Source organism: Phalangium opilio, unplaced genomic scaffold (assembly GCF_054372755.1).
Source record: "Phalangium opilio isolate 3A_F unplaced genomic scaffold, DU_Popi_V2 ptg000354l_1, whole genome shotgun sequence".
Classification (NCBI taxonomy): domain Eukaryota; kingdom Metazoa; phylum Arthropoda; class Arachnida; order Opiliones; family Phalangiidae; genus Phalangium; species Phalangium opilio.
This window is the reverse complement of record NW_028324229.1, coordinates 561282-577464: the sequence shown is the minus strand read 5'-3', so window position 1 is coordinate 577464 and position 16183 is coordinate 561282. Positions and strand designations below refer to the sequence as shown.

The following is a 16183-nucleotide window of genomic DNA, read 5'->3' as shown; positions in this document are numbered from 1 at the left end:
GACACAGTTATGATGTCGTTTTGTCAATCAACAGATCCTTTTCACAAGAAGGTGACACGTTAATGACATTATTACCTAGTTTTTTATAATTTCCATTTCCGATATAACAAAAGTAGCTTATCCATATTTTTAAGTATCCTTTCAAGATTTCAAGCTTCTGCAAGCAAACATTGAATTATGGGTAGCGTGACGCTTTCGCTTTAGAATAAATGTAAGAAAAGAGTAATTATTCATGTTATCTAGTGCTTATATGTATGTGTTTATAGTTAAATGAAGGTACTGATAGCTATGATTGAGTGGTACCGATTTGCGTTCAAGATAGTGTCAGTTCCATCAAAGAGATCACAAAGTTCATGTGTTAATTATTTAAGGGCCTGTCATAATCTTTTGGTGCTTTTATTCAAATTTAATTTGAACATCTTAATGTTTCGAAATGAAAGAAAAAATAGGCAATTTGACTGCCAAATGACTTCATAAATGAGTCATGTTCTTCAAAATGTGGAAAAAGAATACCTCTCAAAAACACTACACGATACATCGAAGCCTTACTGTTAAAAAAGAAATATTTCAATCTAAAATTTCATGAAGAATTTATACACTTTACTATCCCTTTTAATGGTATATGAAAAATTCCGTCAATTACACATTGTTGATCTCGTCACCAAAATCAATGGGTGCTAATTTTGAACAACGTTAATTTATGTAAACCCCCTATTAAACCTGAAGGTACGTACACTATCAGTCTAAAAATCGAAATGTACGTAGTTACATAAATAGGACCATAAACTGGCAAGGACGCTAAATATCTTCGGATACAAACTCCCTTTTCGTGGCATTGAACGGTGTAGGGGAAACCCCCAAGTCGCAAATTCATACAACGAACGACGCGAACTAAAATGACCAGCCATTACAAGGCTAAGGGGAAAGTACCAATGGCTGATATGTATACAGGAATACGCTTTAGTAGGCCAGACCTACAGCTAGGGGACACTAACACCAAGATATTATTATAATTGCCAGTCGGAATGAGACGACATTCGAAACACCTGGCGATATACGACAGAGCCAAACTTATACTGAGCTACATAAAATGACTGAATGAGTTCGGTGCCTTCCTGCCTGCCTTGGAGTTTCTAAGTGGCGATTTCTAGTAAAACGGGTCATAATGGCACAGTCTCATCTGAATTCTCAACCTCTAGCTTGAAAGCTGATGCATGGATGCCGTGGGGAAAACATTTAACCTACATGTTCAATTAAAAAGAATTTGAAGTTGATTCCGGCTCAATCGATACCACAACAACTCCAGTGTAATTGCATATTTCATTTCTAATTTTCGAAATATTATCGAATTTCAAACAATAAAACTAATTTAATGGCCTCTGTTTTCATAAAATCTCCAATACTTTAAATTAGTGGAAATTAAACGCTACTCTTCCTTCCAGCAGGAAATATATTTTGCAAACTAAATCCAAAATAAGGTATCTCATTACCCAGAAAATCTAAACATTTGTATCAAGTATACACCATGGTTTCGAATGATCATTATCTTCAGATCAAGTTCGGTAATCCCTTATCGTCTCCAAGCTAGAGGAATAAGTAGATAACTAAGAAGCTATAGTTGGATAGTGGCTGGATACCGTATAACGAATGCGAACGAGACTGACGTATTAAAGACGAGCTCTATTGTTTATTGGTGGACACGCGGCATCGAGTACGTCCGCATTCTTAGAGACGAGAAGAGAGAAACGAACGCCAGCGAGGTCCGAAGGCTTAGCTGTCTACTTTAATACACACAATAAGAGTTGTTTGAAATAGTAAGAGGGGGAATATTGAGGGGCCAGGAGGTCTCGCTAGTACTGGGTCACAGACTAATAATGCTCCGTAGGTTGTGAAAAACATTTCTTGCACACGCAGTCCGATGAAAGTTTCATAGGCTGCAATATGTTTTAAAGCGCAGCCCCAATAATTATTTCTTTCATGTTCGAGAGGGAGAGCTGATAAGGACTATGGCGTGTTTACATTAACTCGACGGGGCAGTTTTAATTTGAAGTTAGATTATAACTGGAATGTCACTACGTAATATTATTGGTCTTGGGTTTTGAAGTAAGAAGAGAAAGAGGCGCGAGCCAGAAACGCTATACATGGGCTATAAGTGTAGGGAAAGGGGGATCTAGCTGACATCTGGCGTGTGACAGGCCTAACTCAATGGGGACGAATAGGGGGTAGCCATTTGACAAGAAACGCCCGCATACCCTCTTGCCTAAGAAGAAGAGAAAAAGGGCGCCAAAAAGTGCGGTAGAAGGCACGCGGAGAAGGGGGTAAAAAAGAAAGGGGTTTCGAATACAAAAGACACCCCAATCGATGATTGGTCGATACGCCGATTGTTTCCCGCCAAAAACCCGCCGCGTGTTGGGAAGCCCCGTTCTCATTCGCGCCGAATTAATCGAATAGACCTAAAGGACCCCCAACCTATATCGTTTAATTGATTCGGTCATTGAATCAAACCTTAGAACAACTGTCACGGCTCATCGTCCATTTTACTTCAAAAACCGAGCTAGTACATCTTTGCCTTTGCGAAAATGCTAGTAACGCTATCTTTTCTAAATGTATTACACACAAACTAAACTCTCTCAACTTTAATTGATTCTGTCTATAATAACAATAGAATCAATGAACAGTAGGACATCAATGGAGCGTTCTAGCGGTAACTCATCGTAACTTTCAACTGAAGATTAGTAGTGACCTTGTCAAAGGCGGAGACGAACAGAAACGAAACTTCAATAAAATTATTCTATTTCCAATCGATACCGCTCCGCTTATTTTTTGAATTTCGAAAATCGCCCACACGGTTCCATCGGGAATGAGGGAGAAAAAAATAATGATTCAAACAGGTGTTTCGTATTGGTTTGTGTACGCTTGGTTGAACAATGGGTAGCGGGGGAAACATTTTCGAGTGCTAAGCCTAATTTTTAATAAGGGCCTTGAGGAAATTTGTTTTAAAACAGTTGGCAATTTTGCCCCAAGGCAGTTTTGTCGTAAGAGCGAGGAGATTTTAAAGTCCCCACTTCTCAGTTATAAAAGACAATGGGAACGCGGAACTTGTTCCATTCTATCGCAATTTTCGAGTGTTGTAAATCTTGAGAGGTTCCTATTGGAGTGCGCAGAAACATATAGAAACATATACGGAACCATTGCGGCTAAACCGTGGTCCTTCGTTGGTCCACGGAAGCTGACGCCAGAGGTCTATATGACAGGGGAGTCAGCTCAAAGAACGTCTCGCGATTGATAGAGCCAAGGAAATCTCCTCTTACCTTATAACAAGACTTTGTAGATTAGGTGGTTGCATAATGAAACAGTTTCGATTTAATTCGAGAAGATAAGCGCATTTGATAAGCAAATTTGGTCAGTTCTAAATCCATGTATTAAAATAAACGTTCATTTCAACGACAAACCGTATTCACAAATCACGATACGTGATTTTAAAGGCTTAACTAGTATTTAAAGTTTATACTCTAGCACCCGTGGGCCGCTTCGAGTACTTTGTATTAATACTTAAAATAGAAGTCATTTTAGTTACATATATTAAAGGCGTAAAGTTGGTCTATCAAGGGCAGACACCGTAGTCTCAACCATCCGATGTACAAAACAATATTATACCCCTTATTCTTGGCCCTATGTGCCTTACATTCCATAGAGGCTTTGCTTCGATAGAGTTCAGATTTCACTATGTGGCGCCTATGGGCTGTCTATTCTAGTTCGGTTCCAAGCAGGAAACTCCTCCATAGAGAATAAGTTCCAACCAAGCTTATATACATGCAAAATTCTCATTCATTCAAAATGCTTCACTTGTCAAATACGAATTATTTTACATAAACGGCGGGAAGAGTAAATATTGCGTTGCCTACCCCCTTTTCTTTGACAATGGGAGCGAAAATTTTTGCTGAGGTAAAGGGTTCCACCACGGGAAACTAATGTAAAAGTTTCAGCCTGGTAGGATGCTTCTTTGCAAACACCGGCCTATTGCGGGTAAAACATTTCTACAGGCGTTCTATGGAAAACTAACGTTAAAGTTTCACCCTGGTGGGATGCTTCCCTGTAATACATTACTACTGACTTGGCGGACATATCGACACTACTTGGGTTTACTAACGGGACCCAAATAAACACCACCAAAACTCTACTGAACCTCTGGGGTCAAATGCGGTTGAATTAATTTTAAAAGTCCCATCCATGAACTATATTTTTTAATAATAACAATATTAATAGACTACGTGCGCGCTGTGCCTTGTTTGCTAACATTGTAAATACCATAACTTTCACAAATATCAGTCTTGTAAATATATATATTGTTTAATGTTACGTCATGCTTGCGAGCCATCTTCAATGGCTCCTCCCTGTTATAAAAGGGATCTTTGTATAAGAAAGCGAATAAACCATTCATTCATTCATAATGAAACTAAAAGCGTTTTATATAAAATTAATGATTAAGTTTCATCGTGTTATAAATATATATACATATAAAAATATATAAATTTCAACCGATTCCTCTATATTTAATAAATTGGTTCACTGTATCACATACCTTTACTTCATGGTTTTTGGGCTATTTTAAACGGCCTTCCAAAAAGTACAAAACAACGAGCTGAGGGACAAGACAGGCCCCTTTCCTTCTAATCAATGAATATTTTAACAACACGGCTAAAGAGATGTGACCCGTTTGTTTGCTTTTCTTCTGGGTCAAGTATAAATATAGAAAGAAAAATAAATAAAAACTAAGCTGATATCGGTCGAATGACTCGAAAATTATAGTTTTTGACGACATTAATAATATCTACAATATGAATCTGAAAATTTGCAGCTGGCCTTTCCACGGGACGTTTCTTGGCACTTATTCTCAAAGACCCTATATTAACTTTTGATGCATTTAAAAAAATACTTTATCATCGTAAATGTCTTTCGCGAGATAAAAATCCATAAAAACACACAAAAAAGAACTCGACCCCCTTTCGGGTTTCTATCATATTTTTACATTCAAAACCTTCAACCTCAACCTGGGAGTAAATAACCAGGAAGATGTTTGCAAAAAATGTTCCAGAAGTGATACATAATGCACATAAACAAATCCAGTTATTCTCCTGAGTTATTTAGACAAAGTCTCACGTGCGCATTATCCAAGGTTCACTCCATTTTTACAGACGACTAAGGAAAACACCTGTCCGGATCTCACTTCTTTCATACGGAAAATAACAAGAGCCATCCAGTTTAAGTTTAAAGCGACTATTTTCACTATCGCTTGTTTTAACCTAACATAATCATCCGCTCTAACTTCGACAACGCTGCAAACTAAGGTATGATAAAAATAACCAAGGCTTAGCGGGAAGCTTGACTGTCTGCGGTTTCTATTTTGTTTTTACCGACTATGTTTTATTACTTTGTTAAACAAAATCGCTGTCGAACGTTTTGTCAAACTTTAATTATGGGCTGTTAATAGCGGGGAACTTATAGAATCCAGAGAAATCAATTTATTAACGTTTTAAAAAAATGTTTTTTAAATTATACAAGAGTTATTATAGTATTTACTCTTACTAAGTAATAGACACGTTTAGTCAGACTTTCAAATTTTACCGAATTTACGGTACACCTAAACATATCAACAGAAGGCTATGAAAGATTAACCAGGTACACTAATACAACTCGCAAAGAGCGTAATTAAAGTTGCATGTACGCTTTCCAAAGTACCTTAATTACAAATTAACAACTGGAAGAATAAACTTTGCCTCCTCCTTAATTGTTGTTCATTAAAGACTTGATTAACTTCATGATGTTAAATATTAAATACAATACGAAGAACTGTTTCGTCTAACAATTCTACTTAATCAGGGATGCCCTAAACGGGGGAGTCTCTAAGAGTCTCAAAATTAGTTTAGGCACAATCGTTCCACAGTTAACTGTACCGCCTTCACTATCTGTTGTAAAACCTTCGCAATTTCAACAACCATCACGTGACGCGTTACTTTCCCGCTTTTCTTTTCAAAAACCAAGAGAAACTTTTTCTGTTTTCTCTTGATAAAACCAGGGATAGATTTAATTTTAGAAGTAGGAATGGAGAACGGTTAGTGTTTACTTCAGTCCGACTCATAGCCCAGTTTAAAGCCCCTCCCTCCAACACGTTGCGTAAAGTTTAAATTATCTTATTGTCGCACTTAAACTGCGTTTTGATGACGTTGCTGACGGGTATGGCGAAAAATACGTAATTCCTTTTTACCTCTGTCGATATGACCCGCCTCTTCTTTCATACTCCTCCGTCCCGTGGTGGGGGACCGGGACTTTGACGCGCGCCCACATCACTCTTTTCTCCATTCCTACTTCTAAAATTAAATCTATCCATGATAAAACTCACTGTACAGAGCCTCCCTTCGTTAATACACAAGTCCCAACGACAAGCAAAGTGATACACTCCTAGCGACCTTACGAAAACTATTTTTATCAAGCAAGGAGCAATAGAAAAACTCAACCTTAAGCAAATTAAATATCGCTATCAATAAAAGATTTAATTAAGTCTTCGACATAGTAGCCTGCAAGAAACGTTACAACGCTCATACGTTAGTGAGAGACAGAGAGAGTGGATGGGGGTCGGATTAAAAATAACAAAGTCAAATTAAGTGCCTGGCGACTATGATGCTGTTAAAAGTAAATCACCTGAAGTAAACCTTTCTAAATTCTATAATAAGATGGCTAAATTCTTAGGTGTTTCCTTCAACTAATGGCTGTCTAGGTAGCGCTTCTAATCAATGCAAAAGGGCAGGTCAAGCCTTTTCCCAGAAGTTGGCTCATCGCCGAGGAATTTTAATAAGCCCACTTCATCATAGAAGTCAGGATAGGGTCCCTCGTTTTACGCTGTCCGTTTTCATATTCAGAAGGCTTAATTTTGCAAGAAACAGGACCTATTTTGTAAGTAAAAGATAGTGTAACTCATATTTCCCTTAAACCACAAACTTAAAAGGAGGATTGAAGTCTTTGTATTAAAATCGTTTCAGGCCTTAATTAATACAGCAACAAATAGCATCGTGAATTAAAATTTGAGTTAAAATATCTTTGCAGAAACTATATATAAGCATGGCTTTGGCGGGAAGTGGGTAATAATACGCCTCGAGTGATTTTAGTGGAAAGGAGCTGTCAACTGTATTATAACGGGTTTTTTTTTCTTTTTTAAAAAGAGGATATCGCAGAGAAAGACAAACCCGCCCATAAGTCCCTTCGACACTTAAAGTACACAATTTACGCGCTTGCTTTTATAATATTTAGTTCTTTCGCAAGCCGCTTGGGTGTGGCCAGGCGTACTTTCAAAAAGTACCAACCCAATCATCCCTGTAGGCTGTAGGGCACCCTCTCCTATAAACGTTAGAGGAAAAGATAAGTTTCGGATATATTGACTTTTCTCTCTAGACTGGCTCTAGAGTTGAAGAGTTTTTCCGCCACACTTCTCCTATAGCTTGTGTCCTGGGTCCAACCTGATAATGGCTCCTTTTGGGGGGAGCTCCTATAGATTGCGTAATCGAGTTCGGATTGATTTAAAGGTTGTTCAGTATAAAGAAAGAACTGCCATGGTCTTAAAACTATTAGATAACGTCTCAGAGTGCAATTTGTACTGATGGTTTGACTGAAGAGATATACCTATATCTTCATCCTTTCAGTCGCATTTCTTAGACAGTAACTAATATATTCCATTCTCATAACTCCAAATGAGTAGTTAAAGAAAATATCCTTCAAGAACTATCCTGTGTATGAAAGCTAACACGACATTCTCCATTGTTACTCCAAAGAAAAAGAAAGTTAAAAGCCTTTCCAATATTGGACGAACCAAAAGCGATAACTGAAAAGTTTAACTGGCAATTCTAGTAGAATCCATCTTTTATATATATATCTATAACACACCTTTACTATCATTCTATTTTTATTCACCCTTCTCCGGAGGGCGTAACTGTTAGAACTCATCTTAAACGACGACTTGCCACGCGATGCTAGACTCATTTCATCACCTTGGAGTAACTAATTGAAAGAGTCTTATATAAAAACTTATATTCTCCGAATCGAAACGTTCAAAATAAACTTGAACAAATATTTTTGTATGGCTTCTTAATTAATTTCTCTAATATAATAGCATTGGGACACTAAGTCATGATTGGTGTAAGAAACTAGGCTTAACGCGCCACCGAGATCACTTTAGCACCAGGGACGTCGACCCTTCCTTGGTTTTGAGAAATATAATCTAAGTTGACAGCGAAATTCGTTCCGGGTAAAGTTGTGTGAGGTTTTCCCTATGGGGGAACCTACAACTACAGGGGAATAACGACTTGTGTCACCAACTAGGCAGGCAGCTCTTAAAAGCCCTTACCACACAACGTCTTTTTTTCTCTTTTCTTCTTTCTAAAATCCCCTTAGCTCTTAAAAAAGTAAGTTTTTATATCTGGGAAAATATTTATCCTTGTTCAATTTTAGATCTTTGGGTAAAAAAGATGGGGCTTAATATAATAGACACCAGTTTTTTCTATTATATACTTTTTTTATCACTTAATGTCGTTTGCCGCTAGGGAGCAGTAAATAGAGATTAAATGAAGGAAACTTTCCGTACGAAATGTGATATTTTAATACTAGCTGCCATCTAGGAATAGAAACTGACACGATAAGATAAGAATTTTGTGTGTTTTGTGGTAGGTGTCTTTAGTTGTCAAAACAATTTGTATTTTTCGCCCTTAATTTGGTTATGGTTCATAAGATATGTTCCGTATGTTTTCACTGGTTACTGAGAGCTTGTCATGAAGTGACGTAGGTGAAACGTCGTAGATGCTCATAAAGCGACGCCTGGTGAAGCACTGTCAAAGGCTTAGTACAGACTAAATAGGAAGATGGACTGCAAAACCGAGTGTAGTAAATTCTGGCTTGTAGTTATCGAACTAGCTCTCAGTAAGTCGAAGAAGTATAGGTAGTGTCATCAAACTTATGGAACATATATAAAATTTTGATACCACCAAAATAAAACCCTCAATATCTTTGTAAAATGAAATGAAACAGACCTGAAGAAGCAGGGCAATTCCAACCAAGCCTTGAGTCTTTTCCAAAGATTCCTCCATGCTTTCGTAGAGTTGGTTATTGAATCCATAGATCTGAATCTGTTAAAGAAGAGAAATTTAATTAACGTTTCAACTTAAGGAGGAATAAATCGTCTTATAAATTTTACAGGAAGATAGCAAAGGATTGTTAAAAAATGGTTCAATCTTCTTTCGATGGAGGGCAAAAAGGCCAGAGGAAGGGTTAAAAGGAAAAGTTAAGAACTTCTCCGGAAAAAGGACAGTCCAATAGAAGGTTTTCTCCGATAATCGAAAACATTTCGTCTCCTGTCTCGTTTTCTCTTCTTTTTTTAAGTGTCCCCTTTTATATATGTTTATATATATATATATAAAACCTGCCGGAAAAGAAGATAGAGGACGAGGAGATAGTTTCAGAAGGCCAGGGGTATCACTAAGAATATATTCATTCGTCCCAATACCATAACAGTTCAGGGAGGATTTGATCTTCGTGATGGTTTTCAGTACAAAGCTGTCTATGGTCTACACTATAGTTCAACAAAGATACTTTATGATACCTTAAAGGTTAAGAAGGGTTTGACTAAAGTAACAATTGCAGTATTTGTGGGATAATATAATATCTTCATGATATATACCTAACCCTTTTGAAAAATTCTTGAAATGCTTCGATTGAGTCTCTCAGCGACTCTGCAAAGCGGTTTTCGATGGCTGCTATTTTCCCTTCAACCCTCTTATAACTTCTCCCTCATCCCTTCTCGCTTCTTATCCAAGCTCTTCCACTCGCTAACTCCACTTCTTCCCATAGATCCTCGCGCCTTCACTTCCATACACTCGACGAGTATACAGCAACGACAATGATACGAGATAAAAATCTCAAGGAGCTACGAAAAAAAGGGATCCATCGTATCGGCTCTTTCCACATAACCCCCCAGAAAAAAAATAAATAAAAGAAATTGTTGCTCCTTCAAGAGAGCGAGTGAGAGAAGAGATGACGATAACTCTAATGGGAATCCCTCGACTGCAAAATGTACCTCGTCTAAACAACCCTTCAATTTAAGCGATCGTACCATCGACTTTGGGTATGCTATTGAATTGCAGGATGTATCCAATGAAATTTGGCTTTGAAAGGTTTTGGGGTGAAATTTTTAGAATCGATTTTCTTCTTTCCTAAGTTTATTTCGGCGTGAATGAAGGCTTGTAGCACATGCACCAAATACACGAACTTCAATTAAATAAATAAGAAACGTTAAGCATACCAATCACTCTTCGTAAGTGTTAGTAAAGCGTTAAAAATAAATATTTGAATATATGAAGACGGACGTAATTTAAAATTAATGGATGCTGTATGTTGTTTGTGCAACAAAATCGACAGTAACGCAAGAACGTTATATTTTATTCAGGGAAACCGTCTGTTGTTTTCATTAAAAATGTAGAAAAAACCGGATTATCTATAATAAAACTAACCGCAAATCTGTAGAAAAACAAATAGAGTCGTTTCTAGGATACTCTCTATAAGGGTATAACCATCGTTTAAAACCAAAGTGCCCTATACAATGTTGCCACTAAAAACCTAATAACATACACCCAAAGTACTTTGCCCCCAACTCTTCCACTCAAATGTTACATATCAGTAGATAAAACAGAGTGTATCTTAGCAACCAAGATTCTCGCCATCACGAGTTACGTTAGCCGTTTCCATGGCGTTCTTGTTGTACAATAAGCTCACTACGATTGACTCTGATAAAGCCCAAAGTCGTAAATTACCAAAAAAGGTATAGGAGAGGTGATGGTAGGACAGGCAATTGGCTCCACCCAGTCTAGTAGTGGCGCAAAATACCGCTAAGGCGAAAATTCGAATCTAAAGGAAGCGGGAAACTAGACGGGCACGAGGGAGAATGCAGACAGGATAGGGTGGCCAGAAGATTGTATAAAGTCTTGGAGGAATAGCCCAGGAAGGTTTGCAAGCAATGCTTCCAAATAGGGTTGATACTTTCAGATTTTGATCTCAATGGCAACTCCTTAGGTTAGTCTCAAAGGTGCGGTGCGATTGGGATTGCATGTATCGCTAAGAAAGGGTATCTAAGGAGAGACATAGTCTTGGTTTCACGAGGGACCTAAGAAACGATCGTTAAGACCTCAAGGGGAAACTGGACTAGAAAAAAGACAATATCCACCCAGAGATTGGGACGAACTGTGTTCTTTTAAAGGGGTTTTCTTAGAACTCCCTAAAATCCAAGAATGTTTATGGAAACCACTTGTAGGTTTGCGCAACTTAAATTTCTGGGTGTCGTGAATAAGATATTGCTTTTCCTAACGCAAAACTGAATATCAATTGCCATATGACATTTCCGGAAGAGAATTATTTTGAATTAGAAAAACAGGGTAAACACCTTAAAAGGGCAAACGTGTAAAATTTCCAGGGCTTAGAAAGAACTTAATTGAAAAGATTAACAACCCGGAACATTGTTCAGAAACTACCGATTTGGCGTATATATACGTTGCGTGGGGTAAAAGTTGAATTTAAGAGTTAGGCTTAACACATTTCAGACGGGTATAGGTGCACGCGATTCCCTACAAGGTAGAGGAGCTTCGGAAGCGGGGGTATTTACCGCATGAGAAACTCGACAAGTACTTTTCATGGTGTTTGAAGTAATAGGCTTTGCACCCTTCCCTTTTTTCTTCCTTAATTATAAAGGATTGGTTTCAATTACCTCGGCGGGAAAGGCGAATCCAGCTATCGTGTGTTCGGAGCCACGTTCGTCACTACGTCCATAATGAAGGTGAATCTCGTGGAATTGGTAGCGATAGGATAAAGGACCGCCCGAAACGTTAGCAGGGGGACCATTTTGCTGGCTGACTCGGAAGACCACACTGTGTCCCGTATTCTCGATCATGCCACCAACCTAGAAACAAAATTAAAAATTGTATTAAGCCTTTGAAACTTTGCCAATTTGGATTATGGTGACCTTGAACTTAAGCTTGGTAAGCCTTGATACGTTGCGATACAACAATGCTTGATCCTCAGATAGTTCTTTAAACTATAGTGGGCAGGGAAAATGGGTGACTTTGAAAAATATTTTCCCCATTCCTTTAAATCGAATGCCACAGTTCAATAGATCCGTGTGGTAGAATGAATGATGTACGGAAAAGGAACAAACTTGGTAGGCCTACATCCTCTCTCAATTTTACGCCACTAGCCACGATACAATCTAGAGTACTGTACGTTGGTAAAAACTGGCACGTTACGAGAATCGATGCGACTCGATATTTCAAACTTGGTGGAAAGTAACGTAAGACGCTTTTGTCCCTATATCACTTGAGTTTACAACAGCGTAATCGTTTCTTACTTTCTAAATCCTTAATAACTCCCCAGTTACTTATACCAAGCTCCAAATAAAGGCACGTAAAGAGTTAAAACAGTGGAAGGTGGAAAAGAGCTTCCGTACTAGTATAGGCCAAGTCCCAAAGAAATGGCAAAGCTCTAAATTGAACTATATAACTTCATACGGGAAATAACACTAGGTGCCGTTTCCCCAATTTTTCCCGCGTAGGTGCGAGGAATTCCATCGAGAAGGAATTTCGAGCCTATAGCTTTGTCTGCCTTGTTTTTCCTTATAGGAGACCCTTCCAGTCTCTAGGTTGTAGTGTAGAAACTTTGAGCAAAGGCTTAGGAAGCTTGTAAGAGTCGATCTCTCGTACGGTAGGTAGATACGAAGCAATGTCCAGATTAGGTTTGCAACGGAGTCATAAACTAAAAAAGGCTTAGGGTGGTGTTTAAGATCTCTAGGAGATATCGGGAACTTGGCTTCGTACGCAGCGAAGATTTGGCTTGAAATTGACAATATATTTCCCACTGGTTTCGTTTTGTTCGCTTTTGGCGCCAAAAAGGGTATAAGACTTCGTGCTAGAAGCTCGGGACACGTTCCGAGGTGAAACCCGGTAATTACTTTTCAGGAATTATTAGAGGGTAACGTTCCAAATTGGCCCTACAACCGCCCGTCGTTCCACTACTCAATACTACACAACAACTCGAGTAAGTCGAAGCAATAAACCACGGCGCGGCCACCGCAACACAAGCCTACCACGCACCAACGGACCAACTTCGATCACATTTCTCGTCCGAAAGATTCTTCAAGTTTAATAACGTACGTTACGTTACCATCTCTTCCCACACGTACCTTCCTACAATCGTAGACGAATAAATATCCATAAAAGATGAAAGAATTCCACCTTTACTTTTATTGCCCAAGATTCTTCAGCAATTCTATTTGGGTCCTGGACTGAGTGTAGTTAGTGAACTGCGAAGGATGAATTTTGGGGAGTGACGTCACGAATTGCAATCATATTTCCATTTCAAACAAAATCCCTTTCTTTTACTTAGAGATTCCCCAAAGACTGCAAATACGCGAAAAACTAAAAAAAAAGGTTTTAAAATCCAATGCCACCAATTACGAAAGCAAACACGTCATCAAAAGGGCTCATCATTTCGACTAAATCCCCTTAGTTGTTCAATTGAACTAAAGTATACTCATCCATTCATCTTGAATAATTAGTTTCGCCTCTAAGGAATAGGGGTTTTCAATGAAATAACATACGTTCCAACAAATTCAGTAGTTTTTCAAAAAAAAAATATTCAAATTAAAATGATGAAATGAAAAATCATAATTTATAAAAAAATCTAGGCATATTTTTCTGTGACGTGGGAAGTCATTTGATAGTGAAGGGAAAGTCAGAACAAAAAGGGTTAATTTGGGTTAGAATTTCACGAGGAAAAACGCGCGAAAATGAAAGAGGCGCGTGTCTGGTTTCAAATTGGAAAAATCAGAAAAATACTAGTGAAATTTCACTTTAAACCATTGACCATCTCGCTATTTAAAGCATGAAGTCTTTTAAAGTTCAAAGAAGTAACTTTAAAAAAAACCGTTGTAAGAGGATAGATATAAAAACCGTTTGAAAGAGCTAACAAGGCATAAAGGGTAAATCATTAGGGAGTATAACTACATTGTTTTCTGCCCCTTCTTAATGATTCTCAAAGGAGTAGAAAAAAATAACACGAAGCAAATATATTGGTCATTACCGAAACTAAAGAAGCTAGATTATCCCCCCTTTTTGCCCTGGCGGAAGAAATAAAAAATAAAATAAAACCTAACGACAGAACCCAAAGAATCGGATATATTGACTTTAAGACAAACTCTCAAAACAAGTAGACGCGTTTAAATTCAATCCTTCTATAACGAAAATGAGGAATTGAGAGGGAACGTTTTGCAATTAGAAATAAATTAAACAAAAGCTATAAAATTCTGATATTTTCAACAACTTTTACCGTTGAACTTTCTGCCATTTGCTTCTGATATTAGCTAGTATAAAATAATTGCTTTCATCTTAGAGTAAACATAATTCTATAATTCTGATTTGTTGATTTTCGTTATGCGTATACGTAATAAAATTAAAGAAACGCCGCTATAATTACGGCAAAACATCAAAGGAACCGCACGCTCTTCAAATTACCAGCCAGAATTCACTAATAAATTTTGTTTTATTTTTAGTTTTAAAAAATTTGTAAAAAAAATTATTTCCAAGCCTTCCAATAACTAGAAATTGGATAAATATGGTAATTTATATGTAGACTAACTCCTTAAAATATCATCCTTAAAATGAAAGGAATCGAGAAAGACCCTCATTTGCATTTAAGATATTTCTAATTACACCGAGTAAATTAAGTTACAAATACAAAACTAAAGAGTTAAAACTATAACTTTAGAACTTGTGCAATACGTTCTAATGTAAGATGAAGTTGTTAAGTAAATGGAGTTTTAAAATATTGCTCGCATCTAAAAGGTAGTTACTCTAGACATTTAATTCAAATTAAATATATGGACTGACATAGCTGGGGGTTTCATAAGGTGCTCTGTGGTACAGTGGTGGGGGGTTATATATGTACGAAGGGGCTATATATGTACGAATTTCAAAACGTTAAAATCGTGGGAAGGGTTTCGAGGAAGCAGGAAAATCCCCGAAGACGTTGGTAATGATGCTGTATGGAAACGGAGAATCCTTCCTTCCCTTTTTAAATCCCACCCGCTTCCGACTATTCCAAGATTTTTCGTCATCATATCCTCTTTTAGTCCTTTCATAATGAATTTATACGATAATATCTTGAATATTTAAAGGAAAAGATCAGGTAACATAACATTATACCAAATGTGGATGAGAGGGAAAGTATGACAATGGCCATAGAGCCTGTGTTAAAAAACGCGGACATCAAAGTTTCGCCAATAACTATTTAGTTTACTAGTGACTGGTGGACTTGCAAACTCGCGACAGAAAGAAGTTCAGACATTTATGCTCCTTGGTTTAACCATAGCCCACTCGATCACGCGCATCACGACGCAAGCTGCTCGCGCTTTAGCTAAATTACCGAGATTTGTTTTAAACGTATCTAGTTTTATGTGTTCTTCTATTGCTTCGATAACCTAACTTAAATCCATATTATACCTTCAAATACCTTTTAAAACATTACCAGCTACTCTGTCCTGACTACAAACACAAATCGAGGAAGTTCTAGCATACACAATAGCAGACGACGGTAACCGCGCAACCGCGAATTAACACAAGACCTATTTTAAGGGAGTGAACAGGCCAAGTATAGCTACGCCAATTAAACGGTCAACTACGGCGAAACTCTGATGACTCGCGACTTTTGGCCATTTTCACACTTTTCCTCTCATCCACTTTTGATTATACCTTAAAATGACTGCCTTTTTTTAAATAAAAAAAAAAGATATTAAATATTAAAAAATAAATGAGTGATCGCTTATTACAAAATAATTAACATTTAATTATTTTTAAAAACGAGGGGTACTGCGCCATCCGCCATTTATTATTTAGTGGCGTCTGCTAAATCGAACCTGTTATCCCGTACCTCTCTCAGCCTGTGAGAATTCAACCAATCCCATACTGGTAAGAGGCTCGATTTAGCAGACGCTACTAAACCAATGGCGGATGGCGCAGTAGTCCCCGTTTTTAAGACTAATTAAATACTAATTATTTTGTAATAAGACAAAAAAATTTTTAAATACTGTATTTTACCATTTATA

The 16183-nt window shown here is 37.6% G+C and overlaps 1 protein-coding gene across 1 annotated transcript in view; it reads right to left on the bottom strand.

Moving 5' to 3' along the window:
- LOC149602625 (carbonic anhydrase-related protein 10-like) overlaps positions 1-16183 on the bottom strand; it is a 93111-nt gene that overhangs the window by 9438 nt on the left and 67490 nt on the right. Inside the window, exons 4-5 of the mRNA XM_089860836.1 lie at positions 11798-11989; positions 9075-9170 (exon numbers count right to left, since the gene is read on the bottom strand). Coding sequence (XP_089716962.1) covers positions 9075-9170; positions 11798-11989 — 288 coding nt within the window. The remainder of the gene's footprint in view (positions 1-9074; positions 9171-11797; positions 11990-16183) is intronic.